Here is a 24,621-nt window from a genome sequence, read left to right on the forward strand (position 1 = left end):
TTTTTTCAAATAAAATGTCATTTGTGATCAAAACTTCTTATTTTCACAGGGAACAAAATACCCCATTTTGTTGCCCAATTTGTCCTTAGTGTGGCAATACCCCATTTGTGGGAATAAACCGCCGTTTGGGCCCATGGGAGGGCTCAGAAGGAAAGGAGCGCTATATGTTTGTTGGAGTCCAGATTTTGTTGGATTGGTTTTCGGGTGCCATGTCGCATTTGCAGAGCCTCAGAGGTATCAAAGCAATGGAAACCCACCAAAAGTGACCCCATTTTGGAAACTACACCCCTCAAGGATTTCATTTATGGTTGTTGTTAGCATTTTGACCACACAGTTTTTTCACAGCACCTATTTCAATTGGGCTGTGACATTAAAAAAATGACATTTTTTCCAATAAGATGTAATTTTTTACCAAAATTTCTTATTTTCACAGGGAACAAAATACTCAATTTTGTTGCCCAATTTCTCCTGAGTGCATCAATACCCCATTTGTGGCAATAAACTGCCGTTTGGGCCCATAGGAGGCCTCAGAAGGGAAGGAGCGCTGTGTGTTCTTTGGAGTACAGATTTTGCTGGTTTGGTTTTCGGGTGCCATGTCGCATTTGCAGAGCCCCAGAGGTATCAAAGCAATGGAAACCCACCAGAAGTGACCCCATTTTGGAAACTACACCCCTCAAGGAATTCATTTATGGGTAATGTGACCATTTAGACTCCATAGTTTCTTCACAGAACTTATTTGAATTGGGCTGGGAATTAAAAAAATATATATTTTTTTCCAATAATATGTCATTTTAGCTCAAAAATTCTTATTTTCACAAGAAATAAAATACTCCATTTTGTTGCCCAATTTGTCCTGAGAGCGGCAATACCCCATTTGTGGTGATAAACTGCCGTTTGGGCCCATGGGAGGGCTCAGAAGGAAAGGAGCGCTGTGTGTTCTTTGGAGTACAGATTTTGCTGGTTTGGTTTTCGGGTGCCATGTCGCATTTGCAGAGCCCCAGAGGTATCAAAGCAATAGAAACCCACCACAAATGACCCCATTTTGGAAACTACACCCCTCAAGGAATTCATTTCTGGGTGTTGTGACCATTTTGACCCCATAGTTTTTTCACAGAACTTATTTGAATTGGGCTGGGAATGAAAACAAAATTATTTTTTTCAAATAATATGTCGTTTTGGCTGAAAATTTCTTATTTTCACAAGAAACAAAATACCCCATTCTGTTGTGCAATTTGTCCTGAGTGCAGCAATACCCCATTTGTTGTGATAAACTGCCGTTTGGGCCCATGGGAGGGCTCAGAAGGAAAGGACCACCATTTGGCCTACTGGGGATTTTCTAGTGCGAAGTCATGTATGCAGAAGCCCCTGAGGTACCAGTACAGTTGAAACCCGCAAGAAGTGACCCCGTTTTAAAAACTACACCCATAAGGCATTCATCTAGAGGTGTAGTGAGCATTTTGACCGGAGACCTACACCCCATAAACTGTAATGTGGGTTCTCCCGGGTATGGCAATACCCTACATGTGGCTGTTATCAGCTGCCTGGACACACAGCAGGGCTCAGAGGGGAAAGACTAGGGGGGGATAAGCTGTGCGGAGTGCATCAGGGTAAGTAAAATTGGGGTAAATTATAAACCAAGGGATGTATGATAAATTTGAAAACAATCTTTCATACAGAGCTCTGGTTATTCGGGACACGTGTCACATTGATATATTGTGTCCTTCCTTATCCCCCTCTTATAGCAGACTTTGCACCTCTTTTGACTTTTTCCCTTCTTGCCAGTTTGGGGAACTTCTCCTGGAAAGTGTTGCCCTGGTACGATGCGTGTGGCCTCGCTTCCAGAAGTACTGGGTGCCCCCCCTTCTTGGTCCCTAAAGATTAGGTTCTTGATAATCACCTCTTGAAATTCCAGGAAAGTTCCCGTCTGGCCTGCACATCGACGTAGCACGTACGCATTGTACAAAGCCATCTGTATGATGTGCCCGGCCAGCTTCTTATACCACACCGCATGGCGCTGTAGGGCTTCAGGGCTTGATCTTACAAGTCCATCCCTCCCATGTACCTATTGTAGTCCAGGATGCAGTCTGGTTTGGGGGTGGCCTTTCCTTCATATATCCTAAACCTGTAGGTATACCCTGATGCACTCTCACAGCTTATACATCTTCACGCCATACCTTGCCCTCTTACCCGGCAGGTACTCGCGGAATTGAACCCTCCCTTTAAAATGTACCAGGGACTTATCAATAGAAATACACTTCTCGGGGGTGTATGCTGGGGAAAACCGGGCACTGGAACGGTCTAATAGGGGTCTCCGTTTATACAAACGGTCAAAACTGGGGTCATCTCGGGGTGGGCACGGCTCATTATCAGTATAATGTAAGAAGCCAAGTATTGCCTCATTTTTATTTTTTTTTAGGTTCCAGTTCAGTTCTGAAGTTGCTTTGAGGGGCCCATATATTAGACACCCCAATCAAACACCCCATTTTAGAAACTAGACCCCTCAAAGTATTCACAACAGCATTTAGAAAGTTTATGAACCCTTTAGGTGTTTCACAAAAATTTAGAGCAAAGTAGAGGTGAAATTTACATTTTTTTTTTGTCAGAAAATCCTCTTTATACCATTTTTTTTATAACACAAAAGGATTTATCAGAGAAACGCAACTTAATACGTATTGCCCAGATTCTGCAGTTTAGAGAAATATCCCACATGTGGCCCTCGGGCGGTAATGGACTGAAGCACCGGCCTCAGAAGCAAAGGAGCACCTAGAGGATTTTGAGGCCTCTTTTTTATTAGGCACCATGTCCGGTTTGAAGAGGTCTTGTGGTGCCAAAACAGAGGAAACCCCCCTAAACTGACCCCAATTTGGAAACTAGACCCCTTGAGGAATCCATTGTAGTTTTCTTGGGGTGCATGCGGCTTTTTGATCAGTTTTTTTTCTATTTTTAGGTGGCTAAAGCTACTTTTTTTCCATTTTATTTCCATTTAATAGCATATAAACAATGGAAAGCTCAGAGGGAACGGAGCCCTGACGCAGATGTGAACGAAGCCTTCTTCAAATATTTTTCTCACCCCCCCCCCCCTCTTTCCCTCCCCACCTCTATCGCGACGTTGCTTTTGTCTTATATCTTCTCTTTATATTCAAATTCCTTAAATGGAAGGTTTTTTTATTTCTCTTTGGGAGAAGAAAAAAATAATCCTGTTCCTAAACCAGTTTTTAATCGCTTTGTTTTAGTCAAATTAAAGGACACAACAGTAAAAAAACAAAGACGTAAACACCATCCAAATGACACTGTAAGGTTCAGTTCACACCGTTTTTTGGCGCCAATTTTGACGTGGAAACAGTGCCAAAAAAAGTCAAAATTGCTTTCCATTGTATTAATTGATTTTGAGGTGTTTTTTTTCCCCGCAGGCATTGAATCAATGAGAGGCAGAAAAAACGCTTGTTTCTGAGAATTTTTCGCTGTGTTTTTTTGCTTGCGGTCCTTGCATTAGCTTCAATGGCCGCAGGCGGAAAATGCCATGAAAACACGCGGAAAAGTGCGTAGGCAGCTTAAAAACGGCCTCAAAATTCCTGAAGGAAAAAAAACTCAGTGTGAACAGGTCCTAAGCTGGTAGCAGGCAAGTATATAAATAGGAAACAAATTCTTGTAATAATGATTAAAATAGTGCCCCCTTGTGGTGGTGCCTTTTTGCCCCATCTCCTTCCTATGATTCTTGAGTTGATTCCCCACATCCTTGTTTGCGTTGTCGGAACTGTGGACGGTCATAAAACTCCGGGGCAGAAGTTCAGGATTCCGGTAAAGAATGAGGAAGTTCCGGGTGTTAAAATAAGTTTAATAAGTTACAGAGTGACTATAAATACATCAGATATATTTCTGCTACTGCTACAGACACGTGCCCTTCAAAGAGTCCAAACAGCCCCCCATAGAGCCCCCAAAGACGCAGTGCGGTGTCACTTCAGCTACGTGTGAATGGGCCCTGAAGGAAATACGTGTTTACTTTGCCGCTCCGGAGATATTGGAGAGTGATACATTGTTGTCGTTACTCTAGTTACAGTTTAACCCTTTAATATGTAATATACAGGATACGTCTTTCCCTCCTACATCCATGAGGGGGCAGTAACGAGCACTAATGCTACTAGTGTGCTCCCTTCTCATACACAGATGTAGCAGTGGCAAGTGTGTGACAGTGGTGATATCATGATATCTATGGTTATACACAGGATTACATAATCATGATTCATGATGCACAAACAAGTTCAATGACACAATCAGCTCTGCTACATCATCGGTGACTTAGTAGCTATTACAGGGCTGTCTGCATTATCATAATTCCTCCCTCACCGCAGCCCCTTCAGCTCTGCTATTCACAGGAAAGAGGCGACACCTCCACACATTGTACAGCAGTTACCTGTCACTCCGGGGTGTGGAGCAAGAAGCGGAGCAATGTACTGAGCATGCGCAGCCCGGAGCTCGCCAGTCACACACCTGTGTCCTGCTGCCAAAGCCATGGTGAACTTCAGGTTCCTGTCCACAAGTAAGTGAACCCCTAATACATCATCATACTGTATTCTACCATATATACTATACCATGTGTCATGTGTGATCTATACTGTATATACTATACCATGTATCATGTGTGATCTATATACTGTATATACTATACCATGTATCATGTGTGATCTATATACTGTATATACTATACCATGTATCATGTGTGATCTATATACTGTATATACTATACCATGTATCATGTGTGATCTATATACTGTATATACTATACCATGTATCATGTGTGATCTATATACTGTATATACTATATCATGTATCATGTGTGATCTATATGCTGTATATACTATACCATGTATCATGTGTGATCTGTATACTGTATATACTATACCATGTGTCATGTGTGATCTATACTGTATATACTATACCATGTATCATGTGTGATCTATATACTGTATATACTATACCATGTATCATGTGTGATCTATATACTGTATATACTATACCATGTATCATGTGTGATCTATATACTGTATATACTATACCATGTATCATGTGTGATCTATATACTGTATATACTATACCATGTATCATGTGTGATCTATATACTGTATATACTATACCATGTATCATGTGTGATCTATATACTGTATATACTATACCATGTATCATGTGTGATCTATATACTGTATATACTATACCATGTATCATGTGTGATCTATATACTGTATATACTATACCATGTATCATGTGTGATCTATATACTGTATATACTATATCATGTATCATGTGTGATCTATATGCTGTATATACTATACCATGTATCATGTGTGATCTGTATACTGTATATACTATACCATGTGTCATGTGTGATCTATACTGTATATACTATACCATGTATCATGTGTGATCTATATACTGTATATACTATACCATGTATCATGTGTGATCTATATACTGTATATACTATACCATGTATCATGTGTGATCTATATACTGTATATACTATACCATGTATCATGTGTGATCTATATACTGTATATACTATACCATGTATCATGTGTGATCTATATACTGTATATACTATACCATGTATCATGTGTGATCTATATACTGTATATACTATATCATGTATCATGTGTGATCTATATACTGTATATACTATACCATGTATCATGTGTGATCTATATACTGTATATACTATACCATGTATCATGTGTGATCTATATACTGTATATACTATACCATGTATCATGTGTGATCTATATACTGTATATACTATACCATGTATCATGTGTGATCTATATACTGTATATACTATACCATGTATCATGTGTGATCTATATACTGTATATACTATACCATGTATCATGTGTGATCTATGGACTGTATATACTATACCATGTATCATGTGTGATCTATGGACTGTATATACTATACCATGTATCATGTGTGATCTATATACTGTATATACTATACCATGTATCATGTGTGATCTATATACTGTATATACTATACCATGCATCATGTGTGATCTATATACTGTATATACTATATCATGTATCATGTGTGATCTATATACTGTATATACTATATCATGTGTCATGTGTGATCTATATACTGTATATACTATACCATGTGTCATGTGTGATCTATATACTGTATATACTATACCATGTATCATGTGTGATCTATATACTGTATATACTATATCATGTATCATGTGTCATCTATATACTGTATATACTATATCATGTATCATGTGTGATCTATATACTGTATATACTATACCATGTATCATGTGTGATCTATATACTGTATATACTATACCATGTATCATGTGTGATCTATATACTGTATATACTATACCATGCATCATGTGTGATCTATATACTGTATATACTATACCATGTATCATGTGTGATCTATATACTGTATATACTATACCATGTATCATGTGTGATCTATGGACTATATACTATACCATGTATCATGTGTGATCTATATACTGTATATACTATACCATGTATCATGTGTGATCTATATACTGTATATACTATACCATGTATCATGTGTGATCTATATACTGTATATACTATACCATGTATCATGTGTGATCTATATACTGTATATACTATACCATGTATCATGTGTGATCTATATACTGTATATACTACACCATGTATCAGGTGTGATCTATATACTGTATATACTATACCATGTATCATGTGTGATCTATATACTGTATATACTATACCATGTATCATGTGTGATCTATATACTGTATATACTATACCATGTATCATGTGTGATCTATATACTGTATATACTATACCATGTATCATGTGTGATCTATACTGTATATACTATACCATGTATCATGTGTGATCTATATACTGTATATACTATACCATGCATCATGTGTGATCTATATACTGTATATACTATACCATGTATCATGTGTGATCTATATACTGTATATACTACACCATGTATCAGGTGTGATCTATATACTGTATATACTATACCATGTATCATGTGTGATCTATATACTGTATATACTATACCATGTATCATGTGTGATCTATATACTGTATATACTACACCATGTATCATGTGTGATCTATATACTGTATATACTACACCATGTATCAGGTGTGATCTATATACTGTATATACTATACCATGTATCATGTGTGATCTATATACTGTATATACTATACCATGTATCATGTGTGATCTATATACTGTATATACTATACCATGTATCATGTGTGATCTATATACTGTATATACTATACCATTTATCATGTGTGATCTATGGACTGTATATACTATATCATGTATCATGTGTGATCTATGGACTGTATATACTATACCATGCATCATGTGTGATCTATATACTGTATATACTATACCATGTATCATGTGTGATCTATATACTGTATATACTATACCATGTATCATGTGTGATCTATATACTGTATATACTATACCATGTATCATGTGTGATCTATATACTGTATATACTATACCATGTGTCATGTGTGATCTATATACTATATCATGTATCATGTGTGATCTATATACTGTATATACTATACCATGTATCATGTGTGATCTATATACTGTATATACTATACCATGTATCATGTGTGATCTATATACTGTATATACTATACCATGTATCATGTGTGATCTATATACTATATCATGTATCATGTGTGATCTATATACTGTATATACTATACCATGTATCATGTGTGATCTATATACTGTATATACTATACCATGTATCATGTGTGATCTATATACTGTATATACTATATCATGTATCATGTGTGATCTATATACTGTATATACTATATCATGTATCATGTGTGATCTATATACTGTATATACTATACCATGTATCATGTGTGATCTATATACTGTATATACTATACCATGTATCATGTGCGATCTATATACTGTATATACTATACCATGTATCATGTGTGATCTATATACTGTATATACTATACCATGCATCATGTGTGATCTATATACTGTATATACTATACCATGTATCATGTGTGATCTATATACTGTATATACTATACCATGTATCATGTGTGATCTATATACTGTATATACTATACCATGTATCATGTGTGATCTATGGACTATATACTATACCATGTATCATGTGTGATCTATATACTGTATATACTATACCATGTATCATGTGTGATCTATATACTGTATATACTATACCATGTATCATGTGTGATCTATATACTGTATATACTATACCATGTATCATGTGTGATCTATACTGTATATACTATACCATGTATCATGTGTGATCTATATACTGTATATACTATACCATGCATCATGTGTGATCTATATACTGTATATACTATACCATGTATCATGTGTGATCTATATACTGTATATACTATATCATGTATCATGTGTGATCTATATACTGTATATACTATATCATGTATCATGTGTGATCTATATACTGTATATACTATACCATGTATCATGTGTGATCTATACTGTATATACTATACCATGTATCATGTGTGATCTATATACTGTATATACTATACCATGTATCATGTGTGATCTATATACTGTATATACTATACCATGTATCATGTGTGATCTATATACTGTATATACTATACCATGTATCATGTGTGATCTATATACTGTATATACTATACCATGTATCATGTGTGATCTATATACTGTATATACTATACCATGCATCATGTGTGATCTATATACTGTATATACTATACCATGTATCATGTGTGATCTATATACTGTATATACTATACCATGTATCATGTGTGATCTATATACTGTATATACTATACCATGTATCATGTGTGATCTATATACTGTATATACTATACCATGTATCATGTGTGATCTATATACTGTATATACTATACCATTTATCATGTGTGATCTATGGACTGTATATACTATATCATGTATCATGTGTGATCTATGGACTGTATATACTATACCATGCATCATGTGTGATCTATATACTGTATATACTATACCATGTATCATGTGTGATCTATATACTGTATATACTATATCATGTATCATGTGTGATCTATATACTGTATATACTATACCATGTATCATGTGTGATCTATATACTGTATATACTATACCATGTATCATGTGTGATCTATACTGTATATACTATACCATGTATCATGTGTGATCTATATACTGTATATACTATACCATGTATCATGTGTGATCTATATACTGTATATACTATACCATGTGTCATGTGTGATCTATACTGTATATACTATACCATGTATCATGTGTGATCTATATACTGTATATACTATACCATGTGTCATGTGTGATCTATACTGTATATACTATACCATGTATCATGTGTGATCTATATACTGTATATACTATACCATGTATCATGTGTGATCTATTTACTGTATATACTATACCATGTATCATGTGTGATCTATATACTGTATATACTATACCATGTATCATGTGTGATCTATATACTGTATATACTATATCATGTATCATGTGTGATCTATATACTGTATATACTATACCATGTATCATGTGTGATCTATATACTGTATATACTATATCATGTATCATGTGTGATCTATATACTGTATATACTATACCATGTATCATGTGTGATCTATATACTGTATATACTATACCATGTATCATGTGTGATCTATATACTGTATATACTATACCATGTATCATGTGTGATCTATATACTGTATATACTATATCATGTATCATGTGTGATCTATATACTGTATATACTATATCATGTGTGATCTATATACTGTATATACTATACCATGTATCATGTGTGATCTATATACTGTATATACTATATCATGTATCAGGTGTGATCTATATACTGTATATACTATACCATGTATCATGTGTGATCTATATACTGTATATACTATACCATGTATCATGTGTGCTCTATATACTGTATATACTATATCATGTGTGATCTATATACTGTATATACTATATCATGTATCATGTGTGATCTATATACTGTATATACTATACCATGTATCATGTGTGATCTATATACTGTATATACTATATCATGTATCATGTGTGATCTATATACTGTATATACTATACCATGTATCATGTGTGATCTATATACTGTATATACTATACCATGTATCATGTGTGATCTATACTGTATATACTATACCATGTATCATGTGTGATCTATATACTGTATATACTATACCATGTATCATGTGTGATCTATATACTGTATATACTATACCATGTATCATGTGTGATCTATACTGTATATACTATACCATGTATCATGTGTGATCTATATACTGTATATACTATACCATGTATCATGTGTGATCTATATACTGTATATACTATACCATGTATCATGTGTGATCTATACTGTATATACTATATCATGTGTCATGTGTGCTCTATATACTGTATATACTATATCATGTGTGATCTATATACTGTATATACTATATCATGTATCATGTGTGATCTATATACTGTATATACTATACCATGTATCATGTGTGATCTATATACTGTATATACTATATCATGTATCATGTGTGATCTATATACTGTATATACTATACCATGTATCATGTGTGATCTATATACTGTATATACTATACCATGTATCATGTGTGATCTATACTGTATATACTATACCATGTATCATGTGTGATCTATATACTGTATATACTATACCATGCATCATGTGTGATCTATATACTGTATATACTATACCATGCATCATGTGTGATCTATATACTGTATATACTATATCATGTATCATGTGTGATCTATATACTGTATATACTATACCATGCATCATGTGTGATCTATATACTGTATATACTATATCATGTATCATGTGTGATCTATATACTGTATATACTATATCATGTATCATGTGTGATCTATATACTGTATATACTATACCATGTATCATGTGTGATCTATACTGTATATACTATACCATGTATCATGTGTGATCTATATACTGTATATACTATACCATGCATCATGTGTGATCTATATACTGTATATACTATACCATGTATCATGTGTGATCTATATACTGTATATACTACACCATGTATCAGGTGTGATCTATATACTGTATATACTATACCATGTATCATGTGTGATCTATATACTGTATATACTATACCATGTATCATGTGTGATCTATACTGTATATACTATACCATGTATCATGTGTGATCTATGGACTATATACTATACCATGTATCATGTGTGATCTATATACTGTATATACTATATCATGTGTGATCTATATACTGTATATACTATACCATGTATCATGTGTGATCTATATACTGTATATACTATATCATGTATCATGTGTTCTCCTTGGACTGTATATACTATACCATGTATCATGTGTGATCTATATACTGTATATACTATATCATGTATCATGTGTGATCTATATACTGTATATACTATACCATGTATCATGTGTGATCTATATACTGTATATACTATATCATGTATCATGTGTTCTCCTTGGACTGTATATACTGTATATGTGAACAAGCAGAGCTGTAGAGTAAAGAATGGGGTCGAGCAACATGAAACTGGTAGACAGTTGTTTATAGATCCTGTGAGTGCTCTACTGCTCCTCATCATTTTCAAGATCTCTGCTTGCTGTCAGAGAACAAGAACACTTGTCTTAACATCTGAGGATAAAATCCCGTACTATTCTAATACTTCTTTGCAACAATTGTATCCTGTCTAGACAATCCTCTGTGACAATAGTTTCTAGAGATACATTTTACCTGCACTGATACATTGTAGCAAACTATCAAAACGGCAGAGAAATTTGTGTTGCTGATGTTTGTAGCTCACTGAGGATTGTCCAGACTGGATACAATTGTCACGAGCCCTCAGCTGTGCATGCACACATACGTCGGCCGGTATACGGCCGCGAATGACGGTTTCCGTGAATCACGGACCGCACACGGATGGCTTCCGTGTGCAGTCTGTTGTTTCACGGACCAAATTAATGAAAAGGCAGAGACTGTTCCATCAAAAACGGACATGAGTAGGACCTGTCCTATTTTTGACGGAACGGCCGCACGTTCTGTTAAAACAACAGAAGTGTGCATGGCCCCATAGAAATGAATGTGTCAGGGTGCTATTAGTTGAAAAAACGGATAGCACCATGAAGAAAAAAACTGAAGTGGGCATGAGGCCTAAGTTCTAGACTGGGTTTTCATCTTCTGGGTGTTATCAAGAATGCTTCCATTTATGGACAGCAAGCAGAGATCTTGAAATGAGTGAGTAATTGAAGCACAAAGTAAATTAGAAAGTTGCAGTTTACATGTAGCATGTGAAGGTTGAAAGTGAGACCAAGAGTCAGCGCTGCCGCACCAAGCAGTGTCAGATGAATATAAACAGATGTAGCAGAGCTCATTCTGCAATGTCACAAATTTAGGGCTGTTGTTGTCTTCATATTTGCTCTAAAAAAAATGATACTCCAGAAAAGGGTTAATGGCACCACTTCTTTCAATACAGCTCTTGGTTCTCAGCTATATCTGCTCTCGGAAAGGTTGTATGACAAATAATATGGCCGCCTGTACAGTTACTATATGGGTATGTTCACACAGCGTGGATACGTTGCGCAAAAGCACACAGTGTATACTCCCTGTTCGCAGCAGGGAATTCCGGACGAAAAACCACACCAAATTGTGGTGCACTTTTTCGGACAGAATGTCCGCTGCGGAAAACTGCACAGAAAAAAAAAAAGGATATTTACCATGGTGGCGCGTCCCCCTGCCGTTCTGCAGCCCTGGCATGACGTTTCATCCCATGTGACTGCTGCAGCCTGTGATTGGCTGCAGCGGTCACATGAGAGGAAAATGTCATCCCAGGAGGACTTCCTGGAAGAAGAAACACAGAACTCTGGGTAAGTATAAGATGTTTTGTTTTTTTAGTTGTGTTTTTCCGGCGGAATTGCAGTTTTTCCGCTGCAAAAAAAACACAACATCTGGTATTTGTTGCAGGTTTTACCGCCTCATTGATTTCAATGGAGAAAACCCGCCATAAATAAGCAGCGATTACGCAAATACAATTGTTAAAAAACCGCACCGCAGGTCAATTTCTTAGCGTTTTTTCCGCTTATCATTTCCGCAGCGTCTGGAGGAGATTTATTCACATCTCATCCATTATGCGGCTACTGTATTACGCTGCCGATCCGCAATATTTACGCTATGTGTGAACTGGGCCTATAAGTTTTCACTCTGCTTTCCCAGATTCCTGAATAACTGATCAGATATCCTACGCTTTCCTGTCACCTCATAACTTACCGTTCTAGAAAATTTACGAACATATTACTGGGGCGGCTCATATTTATTAGGGACTTTTCTAGTAGAGGTTGTCGGCAGGGTGTATGATACAGTCCCATAACTTCCTGGGACTTTGAAAAGTTACCAGAACCGGTCGAGGCTTCGTCCGAACAACACACTGACCCGGCACAAAGGGATTTTTGAGCGGAAAAAGCTTCATTTAAAATTAAAGTGACAAGAATTGAGGTCGATTCCCACGTTCAGTGCGATACGATGATCTGATGGGTGATGATGGATATGAGGGATTATTACAGTTACCCTATGTGACCGCTGTGGGACCTGTTGACTCCGAGGGGCCAGTGTGGTCGCCCATAGCAACGTTTCATAACAAGTTTATACGTTGTTGTGCTATAAACCATCATATTAAAACCTCTGAAAGGTGAAGTGAATAAGATTGATGGTGTGGTGACAATGGCGCCTGACGAGCAGTGGGTTATATTAGGCAGCAAGTGAACAGTCAGTTCTTGAAGTTGATGTTGGAAGAAGGAAAAATGGGGAAGTGTAGGGATCTGAGCGACTGTGACCAGGGCCAAATTGTGATGGCTAGGCGACCGGGTCAGAGCATCTCCAAAACGGCCGGTCTTGTGGGGTGTTCCCGGTATGTAGTGGTTAGTACCTACCAAAAGTGGTCCAAGGAAGGACGACCGGTGACCGGTGACAGGGTCATGGGTGCCCAAGTCTCATTGATGTGTGTGGGGAGTGAAGGCTAACCCGTCTGGTCCGTTCCCTACTGTAGTAAAAATTACTGAAAAAGTTACTGCTGGCTATGATAGGCGTCAAAATACGCAGAGGGGTCATGGCCAAAGATCGGTCAGAGTGCCCATTCTGACCCTGTCTATCACCGAAAGCTCCTACAATGGACACGAGCATCAGAACTGGACCATGGAAGAATGGAAGAAGGTGGCCTGGTCTGATGGATCACATTTTCTTTTACATCATGTGGACGTTTGGGTGCGAGTGCGTCACATACCTAAAGAAAAGATGGCACCAGGATGATTTATGGGAAGAAGACAATTCGGTGGAGGCAGCGTGATGCTCTGGGCAATGTTCTCCTGAGAAACCTTGAGTCTTGGTATTCATGTGATGCCTCACCTAAAAATTGCTGTAGAGCAAGTACCCCTCCCCTTCATGACAGCGGTGTTCCCTAATGGCAGTGCCCCCTATCAGCCGGATAATGCCTCCGCCACACTGCAGACATTGTTCAGGGATGGTTTGAGGAACATGATAAAGAGTTCAAGGTGATGACTTGTCTCCAAATTCCCAGATCTCAATCTGATCGATCATCTTTGGGGTGTGCCTGAAAAACAAGTCCGGTCCATAGAGAAGAACCTCACAACTTATAGGACTTACAGGATCTGCCGCTAACGTCTTGGTGCCCGAGACCACAGGAACCTTCTGAGATCTTGTGGAGTCCAGGCCTCGATGGGTCACAGCTGTTTTGGCGGCCCGAGGGCGACCTACAACTATGATATAGGTTATACGAAAGTGTGTAAAGTTCCTAGAATACAGAGATTTAGTCCTTCGTATGCGCACCCTAATTCTGCAGGTGCCTTTGGGATTTTATCGTTAAGTCTTATTGCTGTTATTATTATAATTTAATAATATCGATGACGTCATACAGGCGTGAACTCTATATATACTGCATATGAAGTTATGCAGCACAACCTGAAATTCCAGTTCCATATGCCACTCCATTGTGATAAATTCTTTTGTGTTGTCTATGGGCGGCTCCTCTTATTATCCTCTCCCTTTATCTTGTCATCTGGCTGGAATATTAATTGTCGCACTGTCAACGCTTTCACTACCTGGTCTGATTTGCTTTTTATACAGAGCGTTTAAGGGATTTCCTCTAAAAGTGTGATCAGTGGCGGTCTGACCTCTGGGACCCCCAGCGATCCTGAGATCGAGGATCACTGATCCCCATTCTTGTCTATTTCCATATCTACCATTGAGGACAGGGATTGGACACCTCTTGTTCTGGGGGATTGGTGGAGCTCTAAACCGGATCCCCAATGATCTGGTTTTCTTTGGCCAATCTAGTCGAAATGCCGTTAATGTCTTTTATAGGAAACCCCTTTAAAGGGCCAGCTCCCTTCATTAGCGCAATCCCGTATTAGGTCATATGAACATTGTAGAGGGTGGCACCACTTTTAGCGGGAGCCGGTGGCGCTACGTGACTTCTCCGTCCTTGAAAATGGTTCTGATGTAATACTACTACAATTTACCCTGCAGCTGTTGCTTAATATATGGCTGGCGACAATTTTTTTGTTCTTTCATCGTCGCATTTCAAGAGCAATAACTGGGGAGGGAACGCAAAACAACATTTATTCCACCATTATTTTTTGTGTTTTTTTGTAACCATTTTTATCTTTGTTCTACAGGGTTTTTTTTTTTTTTGGTGCGGGTTGACGTTTTTATTGGTGCTGTTTTGGCGCGCACAAAATGTATTGATCATTTTTATAAATTTTTGTTGGGGGTATGCAAAATACTCTTCTGAATACCACCATTGATTTTTGCATTTTTTTTTTTTTACATGAATTGTGTTTGTTTGCGCTTTTTACAAAAATGTTGTGGTTTTCAGGGATTAGAAAAATCACCACAAAAACCTTGGCAAAAACGACTCCGTTAAATACACCCTTAACTGACTCTCCCTGCAGTAGACCTACGGTAAGAGCGCATTTTAGCGTGGTGTACCGCAGTAATTCATGGTAAAACATGCACGTTTCTGCCATTCAGCATGTGAGAATACACTTCAAAAAAGTTGGGATAAAAAAACCTTACCAAAAACAGTATGTATTTGAGTAATTTTAGGGCAATAATAAATTCATGGGATACAGGACGGGGGTCCTGTGTCAAAACTTTTTGGTCCCCTGACCAGTTTATGCTAGTCTGTAAGCACTGGCTTGCCATCTGGCCCTAATAAGGTTATACCCACTTGCCTATTCTGCCGAAACATCTGGGAGTGTCCCAAAAAAAAGAGAAGACTTCCTCCCAGAAAAGGAGACAAGTCCCTTGAATAACTGGTAGTTTGGCACTGGCCACTAAGAGCGGTCAGAATTAGACCATTTCTGCGGGACAAATAACCCTCTTCGAGCTCTAATATTCCTGCAGGCGGTGCCTTTTAGAGTGACACGGTTGATGTCACTGTTATGGAGTCACTGCGGCTGCTATTGGAGCACTGTGATGGTCACTGTTATGTGTAATATATGGGTAATAGGGGCACAGGGCTTTCTACTGTAATTTGGGCATTAAGTTGTAACTGTTATGGTGGCACTGTGGATGTCGCTGGTTATGGGTCCATGTGGTTGTTGCTGTAATGGCTGGAATGCAGCTCTTATGGGGGCACTTTAAATATCATTCTTATGGGAGTACTAGCCAGGAATTATTGGATTATTATAAAGTGGTCCAATTACACAGGGTTTGCAAATAGTGTTAATTAAAAATCCCTTACCGTTTTGTGTCTACAGCTCCTATGCAGACCTATATGTCTCCTTAGTAACATTACAAACTAACCCTGCGCAGTCTGATCCTGTAGTCATATTGCCATCTACCTGACCCGTAATTGACCCACCAAATTTAGGTTAGAAAGATGTAGGGGGCAGATAGAAGGGAGTTTGACTTCAGGGTCAGACTACACAGGGTTTGTTTGTAGTCTGTTACGATGGAGACCCATAAGTCTGCAGGGAAGCTGTAGACACAAAACGATAGAATTTTTTTGATATTTTAAACTATTTGCAAAGTTGCTTTTTTTCATTTTTGATCTTAGATGCATAAAAAAAATTACGTTTATAAAGGTGATATTCTTTCATTCACCGACTTGAGTAGGGGCAATGAGCTTCAGCAGTGCTCAAAACACATTTTTTATTTTCTCTGTATGTGGAATCCTGTGAGTGCAGCGCTGACGTGCTGAGATGATGTCCAGCCAAGTTTCCTATTTAGATTTCCGTAAATAGAACAATAAAACAATAGCTGCGGCCCGACCCCTCCTTCTCAGGTTTGATCAGTTACTCTTTCATTTCCTTATGTGGATTAACGTTTGATTCCGAGTTCTATTGTGGACGTCTTTATGGTATGTTTTACCTTTGTACCCACTGGTAATGTATGGAGGCTGTTCTCACGGGCATACGTTTATAGGTCTTGCCATAAAGCGTAAGATTTGCATAAACTTGTAACACGTGAGCACATAAAACTTTGTAATATATCCCATTAGGAGAAAGTGATATCTTCCTCACCTTCCAGCAGCTCTCCTTTCCTGGCCTGCAGACCCTCAGAAAATGTCCAGAAACCTTCTCAGTCCCCAGAACATCCGTCTAGTAAATAGTTTCATAATTACTATTTGCTTTTGGGCAACAAAAATCCTTTATTCCACCCTATCATGGTCTCAGGTTTCTGGCGCCGTGCTGACTGCAGAGCATCCCACATTCACTGGAGGGTGCGTGCGGGAGGATCCATAGAGCGGACAAGACGATGGAGGTCCCACAGATGCTCAATTGGGTTCAATTCTGGTGAATTAGGGGGCCAGGGAAGTACTTGGAAGTCTTGGTCGTGCTCTTCCAACCACTGACATTTCTAGCCATGTGACAAGTCGCATTGTCTTGCTGGAAGATTCCATCTGCCCCTGGGAAGACAATCAGTATGTATGGGGGGGGGAAGGGACGTGACCTGCAACCATGGATTCATACCCAAATCGCTTCAGAGCCGTCCACATGGATGAGTGGCCCAGAGAACGTCATGAAAAATCCCCCAGACCATAACGCTGCCGCCACCGGCCTGTGTTCTTCCAGCAATGGTTGCCGGGTGTTTGTTCTCTGATGTTTCTCGCCTGGCGCGCCAACGTCCATTCGTTGGATGAAGCAGAAAATGTAACTCATCGGAGGAGGCAACCCTTTGCCAATCACCGGTGGTCCAATTCCGATACTGCCGTGCAAATTGAAGCCTTTTTCTCTGATGCACCTTGGTTAGCATAGGAGCAGTGACCATCCGTCGGCTCCGGAGCCCCATACGCAGTCGGGTTCGCTGAACTGTTGTATTAGACACACGTCTGGTCGCCCCCTGGTTAATTTTCATGGTGAGCTTCTCCACTGTAGCGTGTCGTTCGGCCCTCGCGCACCCTCATAGCCGACGTTCACCTCTCACATCAGTGGCACGTGGTGCTCCGCAGCTTCCACGTCAGTTATTCCCTCTGGTGCCGTTTGTCCACTCACGATACACTGTCACCACAGCAGCACGAAAACAGTTCACAAACTGCGCTGTGTGAGAAATACCACCACCCTGGCCTGAAAGCCAATAATCATCCCAACTCTGATAAATCGCCCCTTTTACCCATGACAACAATGAGTAATATGTCATCAGCCTATCCCCCACCTTATATACCCACCAAGCCCGCCCGCGACACATCACTTCCTTCATGGGCTAAAGTAGGAGGTGGTTATAATAATGTGACTCGACTCTGTACTATTTGGCTATCATAGTGCTGGAGTAGTGTAGCTGCAGCTCACACCATACAATACATAGTTACATAGGTTGGAAAAAGATACAGGTCCATCAAGTTCAAGCTTTCTCATTCAATTACCTGCCACTTATTGCTTTATTAATTATAACCTTCGATGCCAATTGTCAGAAAATAACCATTTCGCCTTTTTTTCAAATGCTTACATATTATCTACCATCACTACCTCTTGAGGTAGTGCAGGGGTCTCGAACACGCGTCCCGCAGGCCGCATGCTGCCACTGAAGCCACTGCGGGCCCCGTGGCACCGTAGCTCCTTTAAGACAGGAGAGAGCAGGCTGAAGGAGGAGTGTGCTGGCGCTCCTTCATGACGTCATGAAGGAGCGCAGTCCCTTTCCCGCGCTAGATTGTTGGTGGTAGGTGAGCAATGGTCACACAACCCCCTGTAGATAGTGCACCGCCCCTGTAGATAGCGCCCCACACACTAAACCCTGTTGACAGCGCTACAACCCCCACCCTCACTGTAGATAGCTGTATTGGAGCCTGCTCTAGGAGTGGAATACCCAGCCAGAGCATTGGCGACACTCTGGCTGTGGTTTCCTCTGCTGGAGGAGCCCCTGAAGTCACTGTCCATATATAAACAGTGATGTCAGGGGCTTCCCCAGAGCCATAGTCCCAGAGCAGAGCCTATACTAGCGCTCTGCTCCCGGACTCCTGCTCTGGGGTTGCCCCTGACATCACTGTCCATATATGGACAGTGATTTCAGGAGCAGAACTGGAGTCCCAGGCAGAGTGCTAGAAGCAGCTCTCCTCCGGGACTTTGTGTGGACAGTGACATGTGTGGACAGTGATGTCAGGGGCTTCCCCAGAGTTCCGGAGCAGCGCCTATCCTAGCACTCTGCTCTGGGACTCCGGCTCTGGGTCTTCCCCTGCCATCACTGTGACATATATGGACATATATGTCACAGTGATGTCAGGAGCAGAGCTGGAGTTCCAGGCAGAGTGCTAGAAGCGGCTCTGCCTCGGGACTCCGGCTCTGGGCAAGCCCCTGATATCACTGTCCATATATGGACAGTGATGTCAGGAGCTTCCCCAGAGTTCCGGAGCAGAGCCTATACTAGTGCTCATCTCTGGGACTCCGGCTCTGGGGTTGCCCCTGACATCACATTCCGGTCCAGGAGGATCCCCTGACGTCACTGTCTATGGTCTTTTTTCCGAGCTTAACAATGTTTCTAGCCTTTCATTGTAAGTGACACCTCCCATCCCATTTAATAATCTTGTCGCCCACCCTCTCCAGTTCTCCTATATCCTTTTTACAATGTGGAGCCCAGAACTGAATTCTATATTCAAGATGTGGTCTTAGAAGAGGTTTGTATAGGGGTAATATAACATTTGAATCACAGTTTTTTATCTCTCTTTTTATACACCCTCAAATTCTATTTGCTTTTTCAGCTGCTGCCTGACATTGAGTGCTGCTGCTTAGCTTATTTGTACCCAGAATTCCCAGGTCCTTCTCTTTTTTCCTTATCCCCAGTTTTATTCCATTTAATGTATATGCATTAATACTATTATTACTACAATATGATTGCCGAGGAAATGTATTCGCTATTAAAAGTTAACAAGTCCCTACAAGCCCCCCAAAATGTTTCGCCGTTACAACGCTTATACATTGGTAGTTAGTATCGGATAGTATCGCCAGTAGGTATCAGGTCAAGCTGATGCTTCGTCTTAAATGATAGTAATATTGGCCAGACGTTGCTCCTTCCACCAGCCAAAAGTGGTGCGGCCGAACAGCTTTTCCACCGTCGGTCACAGCGCCTGCGCAGACTACTAGAATGTCTACATACTAATTCCATCTTGTAGACAACAACGCATGCGTCCACACTTATAGCACCAAGAGCATGCCAAAGATAAGTATCTACTGCACATGTGTTAATACTTAGAGAATAGGAGTTAGAAGGCTCATTCGTTTTTAAAGTCAGCCTCCCAATAATGGAGTGGCCGGGTGGCTGTTAGTCCCTACGATAGCGTAGACTTCTGCAGACTACTAGTCCATATGATCAGTCAAATCTTTCTGTCCCTACATTCAGAGGCAAGGGACAATGTTCTGCACATAAGGAAACTTAGTTTCAAGACAATAACTATGTCGACCGGCTAAAAACAACAATCAATTATGAATTCCCTTAGGACTGAGGCTTTGTAAACGGAAAATTCTACCATTCTTCCTCTTGTAACAAGAGAAACTTGTCTAGATTTTCTCTACAGGTACCAACTTAAAGGAGTTGTCCGGGATACGAAAAAACATGGCGGCTTTCTTCCAAAAATAGCGCCACACTTGTACACACGTTGTTTGTGGTATTGCATTTCAACCCTATTCACTTCAATGGAGCTGAGCTGCATTACCAGACACAACCCATGGACAGGTGTGGCGCTGTTTCTGGAAATAAGGAGCTATGGCTATGTTATTCCAATCCTGGATAAACCCTTTAAGTTCTCTAATTCCCTCTAAATTTTAGGTTATCGAAATTGCCAATACGTACAAAATGAATATGTCGCAAAACGATGGTATCGAATTGGGAGATCCTTCTCCTCAGCTTGTCTTTGGTCTTTCCGACGTGGAATTTCGGCCAAGTGCATTGTGCCGTACAGATACCACCCATGCTGCGACAGTCAATAAATTGTCTCGGTTTTGATGGTAGGCATATAGCGCCAAATGTGCACCTGCCACACAAAAGTGAACTTTTACAATCAGATTTTAGCCGTGTGTCTCCTGTTGCTGGGAATTTATCTTTGAGATGTTACGGATTCTCTTTGTGGACGCGTGCGCTATTGATTTAGATAGGGACTTAGAATTGAATGTGTAGTAGTCAGCGCAGACGCAGGGATTAAGAGCCGATTGGCTATTTGGGCCGATCCATTTTTGGAGGTTGATTTTAAAAAGTAATGGGCCAACTACTAACTCCTATTCTATATGAATTGATACTTATCTTTGACAGGCTATTGCTTCTAAATTAGGCTTCATGCACATGACCGTGCCCGTAATTACGACCCATAATTACGGGCACGGACGGCCGCGGACAACTGGCCGTTTTTTACGAGCCGTGCTCTCATTATAAAGTATAGGAGCACGGTCCGTAAAATAAAAAAATAGGACATGTCCTATTTGTTTCGGCAGGTTTCTACGGCACGGACACCCTCCCGTAGACCTACGGGAAGGTGTCCGTCGGCCATAGAAATGAATGGGCTCGTAATTACGGGAGATTTTGCGGACGTGTACATGGGGCCATGTGGACGCATGTGCTGTTGTCTAAAAGAGGGACTTAGTACGGAGACCGTGTATTAGTCTGCGCAGGTGCAGGGACCGACGCCATATAGGCTGTTCGGCCACTACACTTTTGGCTGGAGGCAGGCGCAATGTTTGGTCAATATTTTTGTCAATTAAGAGGCTTGACACGAACTGCCGATACTAATCAATACTAACTACCCCTGTGGTCACCGCTGTATCGGGGGAAGGCTTGTAAGGACTCCTTAACTTTTAATAGCGAATACATCTCCCAGGCAATCATATTGTATGGTGTGAACAGCGGCCACATTAATCTACCTACTCCAGCTGTATAATAGCCGAATAGAATATTAGTGGATATGGGCTGAGATCTAGATTAATACTACAGGAGCCCAGATGGGTCAATCAACGCTAATGGAAGATGGTCGTGTGTTTACATTTTGATCCAATTGTTGGAATGCTACCTATAAAAGTTCTATTTTAAGTAGGGTGGAATAATTGTGAATAGTAATTGTTAAATAATTGATTTACCCCTAACCACCTTATAGGGGCTATAAAATCTTTTTTGTGTTTGTTGGGAGGGGGAAGGTGGGGATGCAGCTGCAGTCTCCCTTACAGTTTCAGTGAAATAGCATGAGATTGAGAGGACGGGGAAGAGCAAGTGAAGACATCTGATTGGCTCAAAGAGACTCCATTCTACCCCATGCATGTGGCAGATGGGAACATCTGACCTAATACTGTCACGGGATATGATTACATTCCACTTAACTTTCGGCCCTCCGGCATGAATCAACTGAGCTTATTAAAGGGGTTGTCCCATCCGAAAAACCTCTTTTTAGAAAAAAATGGCCAGGCCATCAGCAAATTTGTCCGGCTTTTCTAACCTCTAGCAATCTGCTGTTATCTCTAAAAGTTGCTGGGAAAATTGTGTCTTTTGGGCAGTATAAGCCGCTCACGCCGCTTTTCTAGAAAGCAAGCAGAGCATAGTCGAAGGGGCGGAGTCAGACACGGATTATAATTCTGTATCACAGGGTGTGTATTATAAGTGTTGGGTGTGATATGGATCAGACAGTAATTGTCCCTCTTGAAAAACCGGTTGAATCATAAGAACACTTTGGACTTTGGGATTTGTTGACTTTGTCATGATATAAAAATCCATCATAAAAGTGTAAGTTCACCTTTGGTCGACCTACTAAAATATATTAGGGGTTGTCATTTTTATATACCCTATTAGGGAATTCGGAGATAATAGGGGTCCCCCTGTTCAGGATTCTCATTTTGTGGCCAGAGTGGAGAGCAGTAATAAAGAGCGTCTCTCTCTCTGGAGGACCTGTCCTGTCCTGTATTACACAGACAACACATTGATGTGAATGGACACTGTGTAATGCTTAAATTCTCCTGTGGGAGTGCTGCAGGGAAATTGAACACTTATTGCCAAGTTTACCCCACAGATTACAGCTGATCGCAGGGGGACACTGTGGGATCAACTTATTGTCACGAGATATTTCTAACAAATAGGGATTATCCAAAGCAGAGAACCCCTTTAAATAGCAATTTGTCCAGTGACAAATCAAAATTTGAACCCAAAAAATGTCAAAATATTTAAAGGGGTTTTCCAACTTCTGACAACTGATGACCTATCACCGGATAGATCATCAGTATATCATCAGTGCGGGTCCGACAAATGGACCCCGCACTGATAAGCCACTCCGGTGGCCTGCAGGCATCGGATGTTATGGAACATAATGCGATGTGCAGAGCCAGAAGCAGTTGGCTCCGTACATAGCATTGTGGACGTGCTGCAGAACTGCAGGTCTGCTCCTATTCACTTGAACACTGCAGTTTGGCCGCTATTCTGTGACCGGAGGGAGCTAACTGCTTCCGGCATGTACGTCCGGTGCACGGAGGCAGCCAGTACAGCTGAGCTGTGTGGGGTCCGGGTGTCGGAAGCCCACAGATCATGTACTGATGATCTATCCGATGGATCAGTTGTCACAAGGTAGAAAACGCCTTTAAGCATTTCCTATACATTTTCTGAGTCATCAAGTGATGTTCAGATTCATTACTGTCAGCAGGAGATGTTGTGGCTTTAAGAGGTTGTCTCATTAAGATAACCCCTGTCCATATGGACTATTAAGGCTTATGACATCATAGAGGGGTTCTCCTCGCTAGGTATTCCCCAGTATGAGCCAGAACTCCTTCCCTTCGCAGCCAATTTTCGTTTTTTCATTTTTTCTTCACTGTCTTCCAAAAACCATAACTTTTTTATTTTTACATCGACGTAGCTGTACGAGGGCTTAATTTTTGCGGGACGAGTTGTAGTTTTTATTTGTACCACTTTGCGGTACATGCGACTTTTTGATCCCTTTTTATTCCCTTTTTTGGGGGGCTATGGTTACAAAAAAAACAGTAATCTTTAATGT

At 40.0% G+C, this 24,621-nt stretch overlaps 1 protein-coding gene across 1 annotated transcript in view; it reads left to right on the top strand.

The window, feature by feature from the left end:
• The first annotated feature begins 4,205 nt into the window (after nucleotides 1–4,205).
• Nucleotides 4,206–24,621, top strand: part of FAM3B (FAM3 metabolism regulating signaling molecule B) — a 40,048-nt gene continuing 19,632 nt past the window's right edge. The window contains exon 1 of the mRNA XM_075850995.1: nucleotides 4,206–4,537. Coding sequence (XP_075707110.1) covers nucleotides 4,510–4,537 — 28 coding nt within the window. The 5' untranslated portion in view covers nucleotides 4,206–4,509. The remainder of the gene's footprint in view (nucleotides 4,538–24,621) is intronic.

Source organism: Rhinoderma darwinii, chromosome 2 (genome assembly GCF_050947455.1).
Source record: "Rhinoderma darwinii isolate aRhiDar2 chromosome 2, aRhiDar2.hap1, whole genome shotgun sequence".
Lineage (NCBI taxonomy): Eukaryota > Metazoa > Chordata > Amphibia > Anura > Rhinodermatidae > Rhinoderma > Rhinoderma darwinii.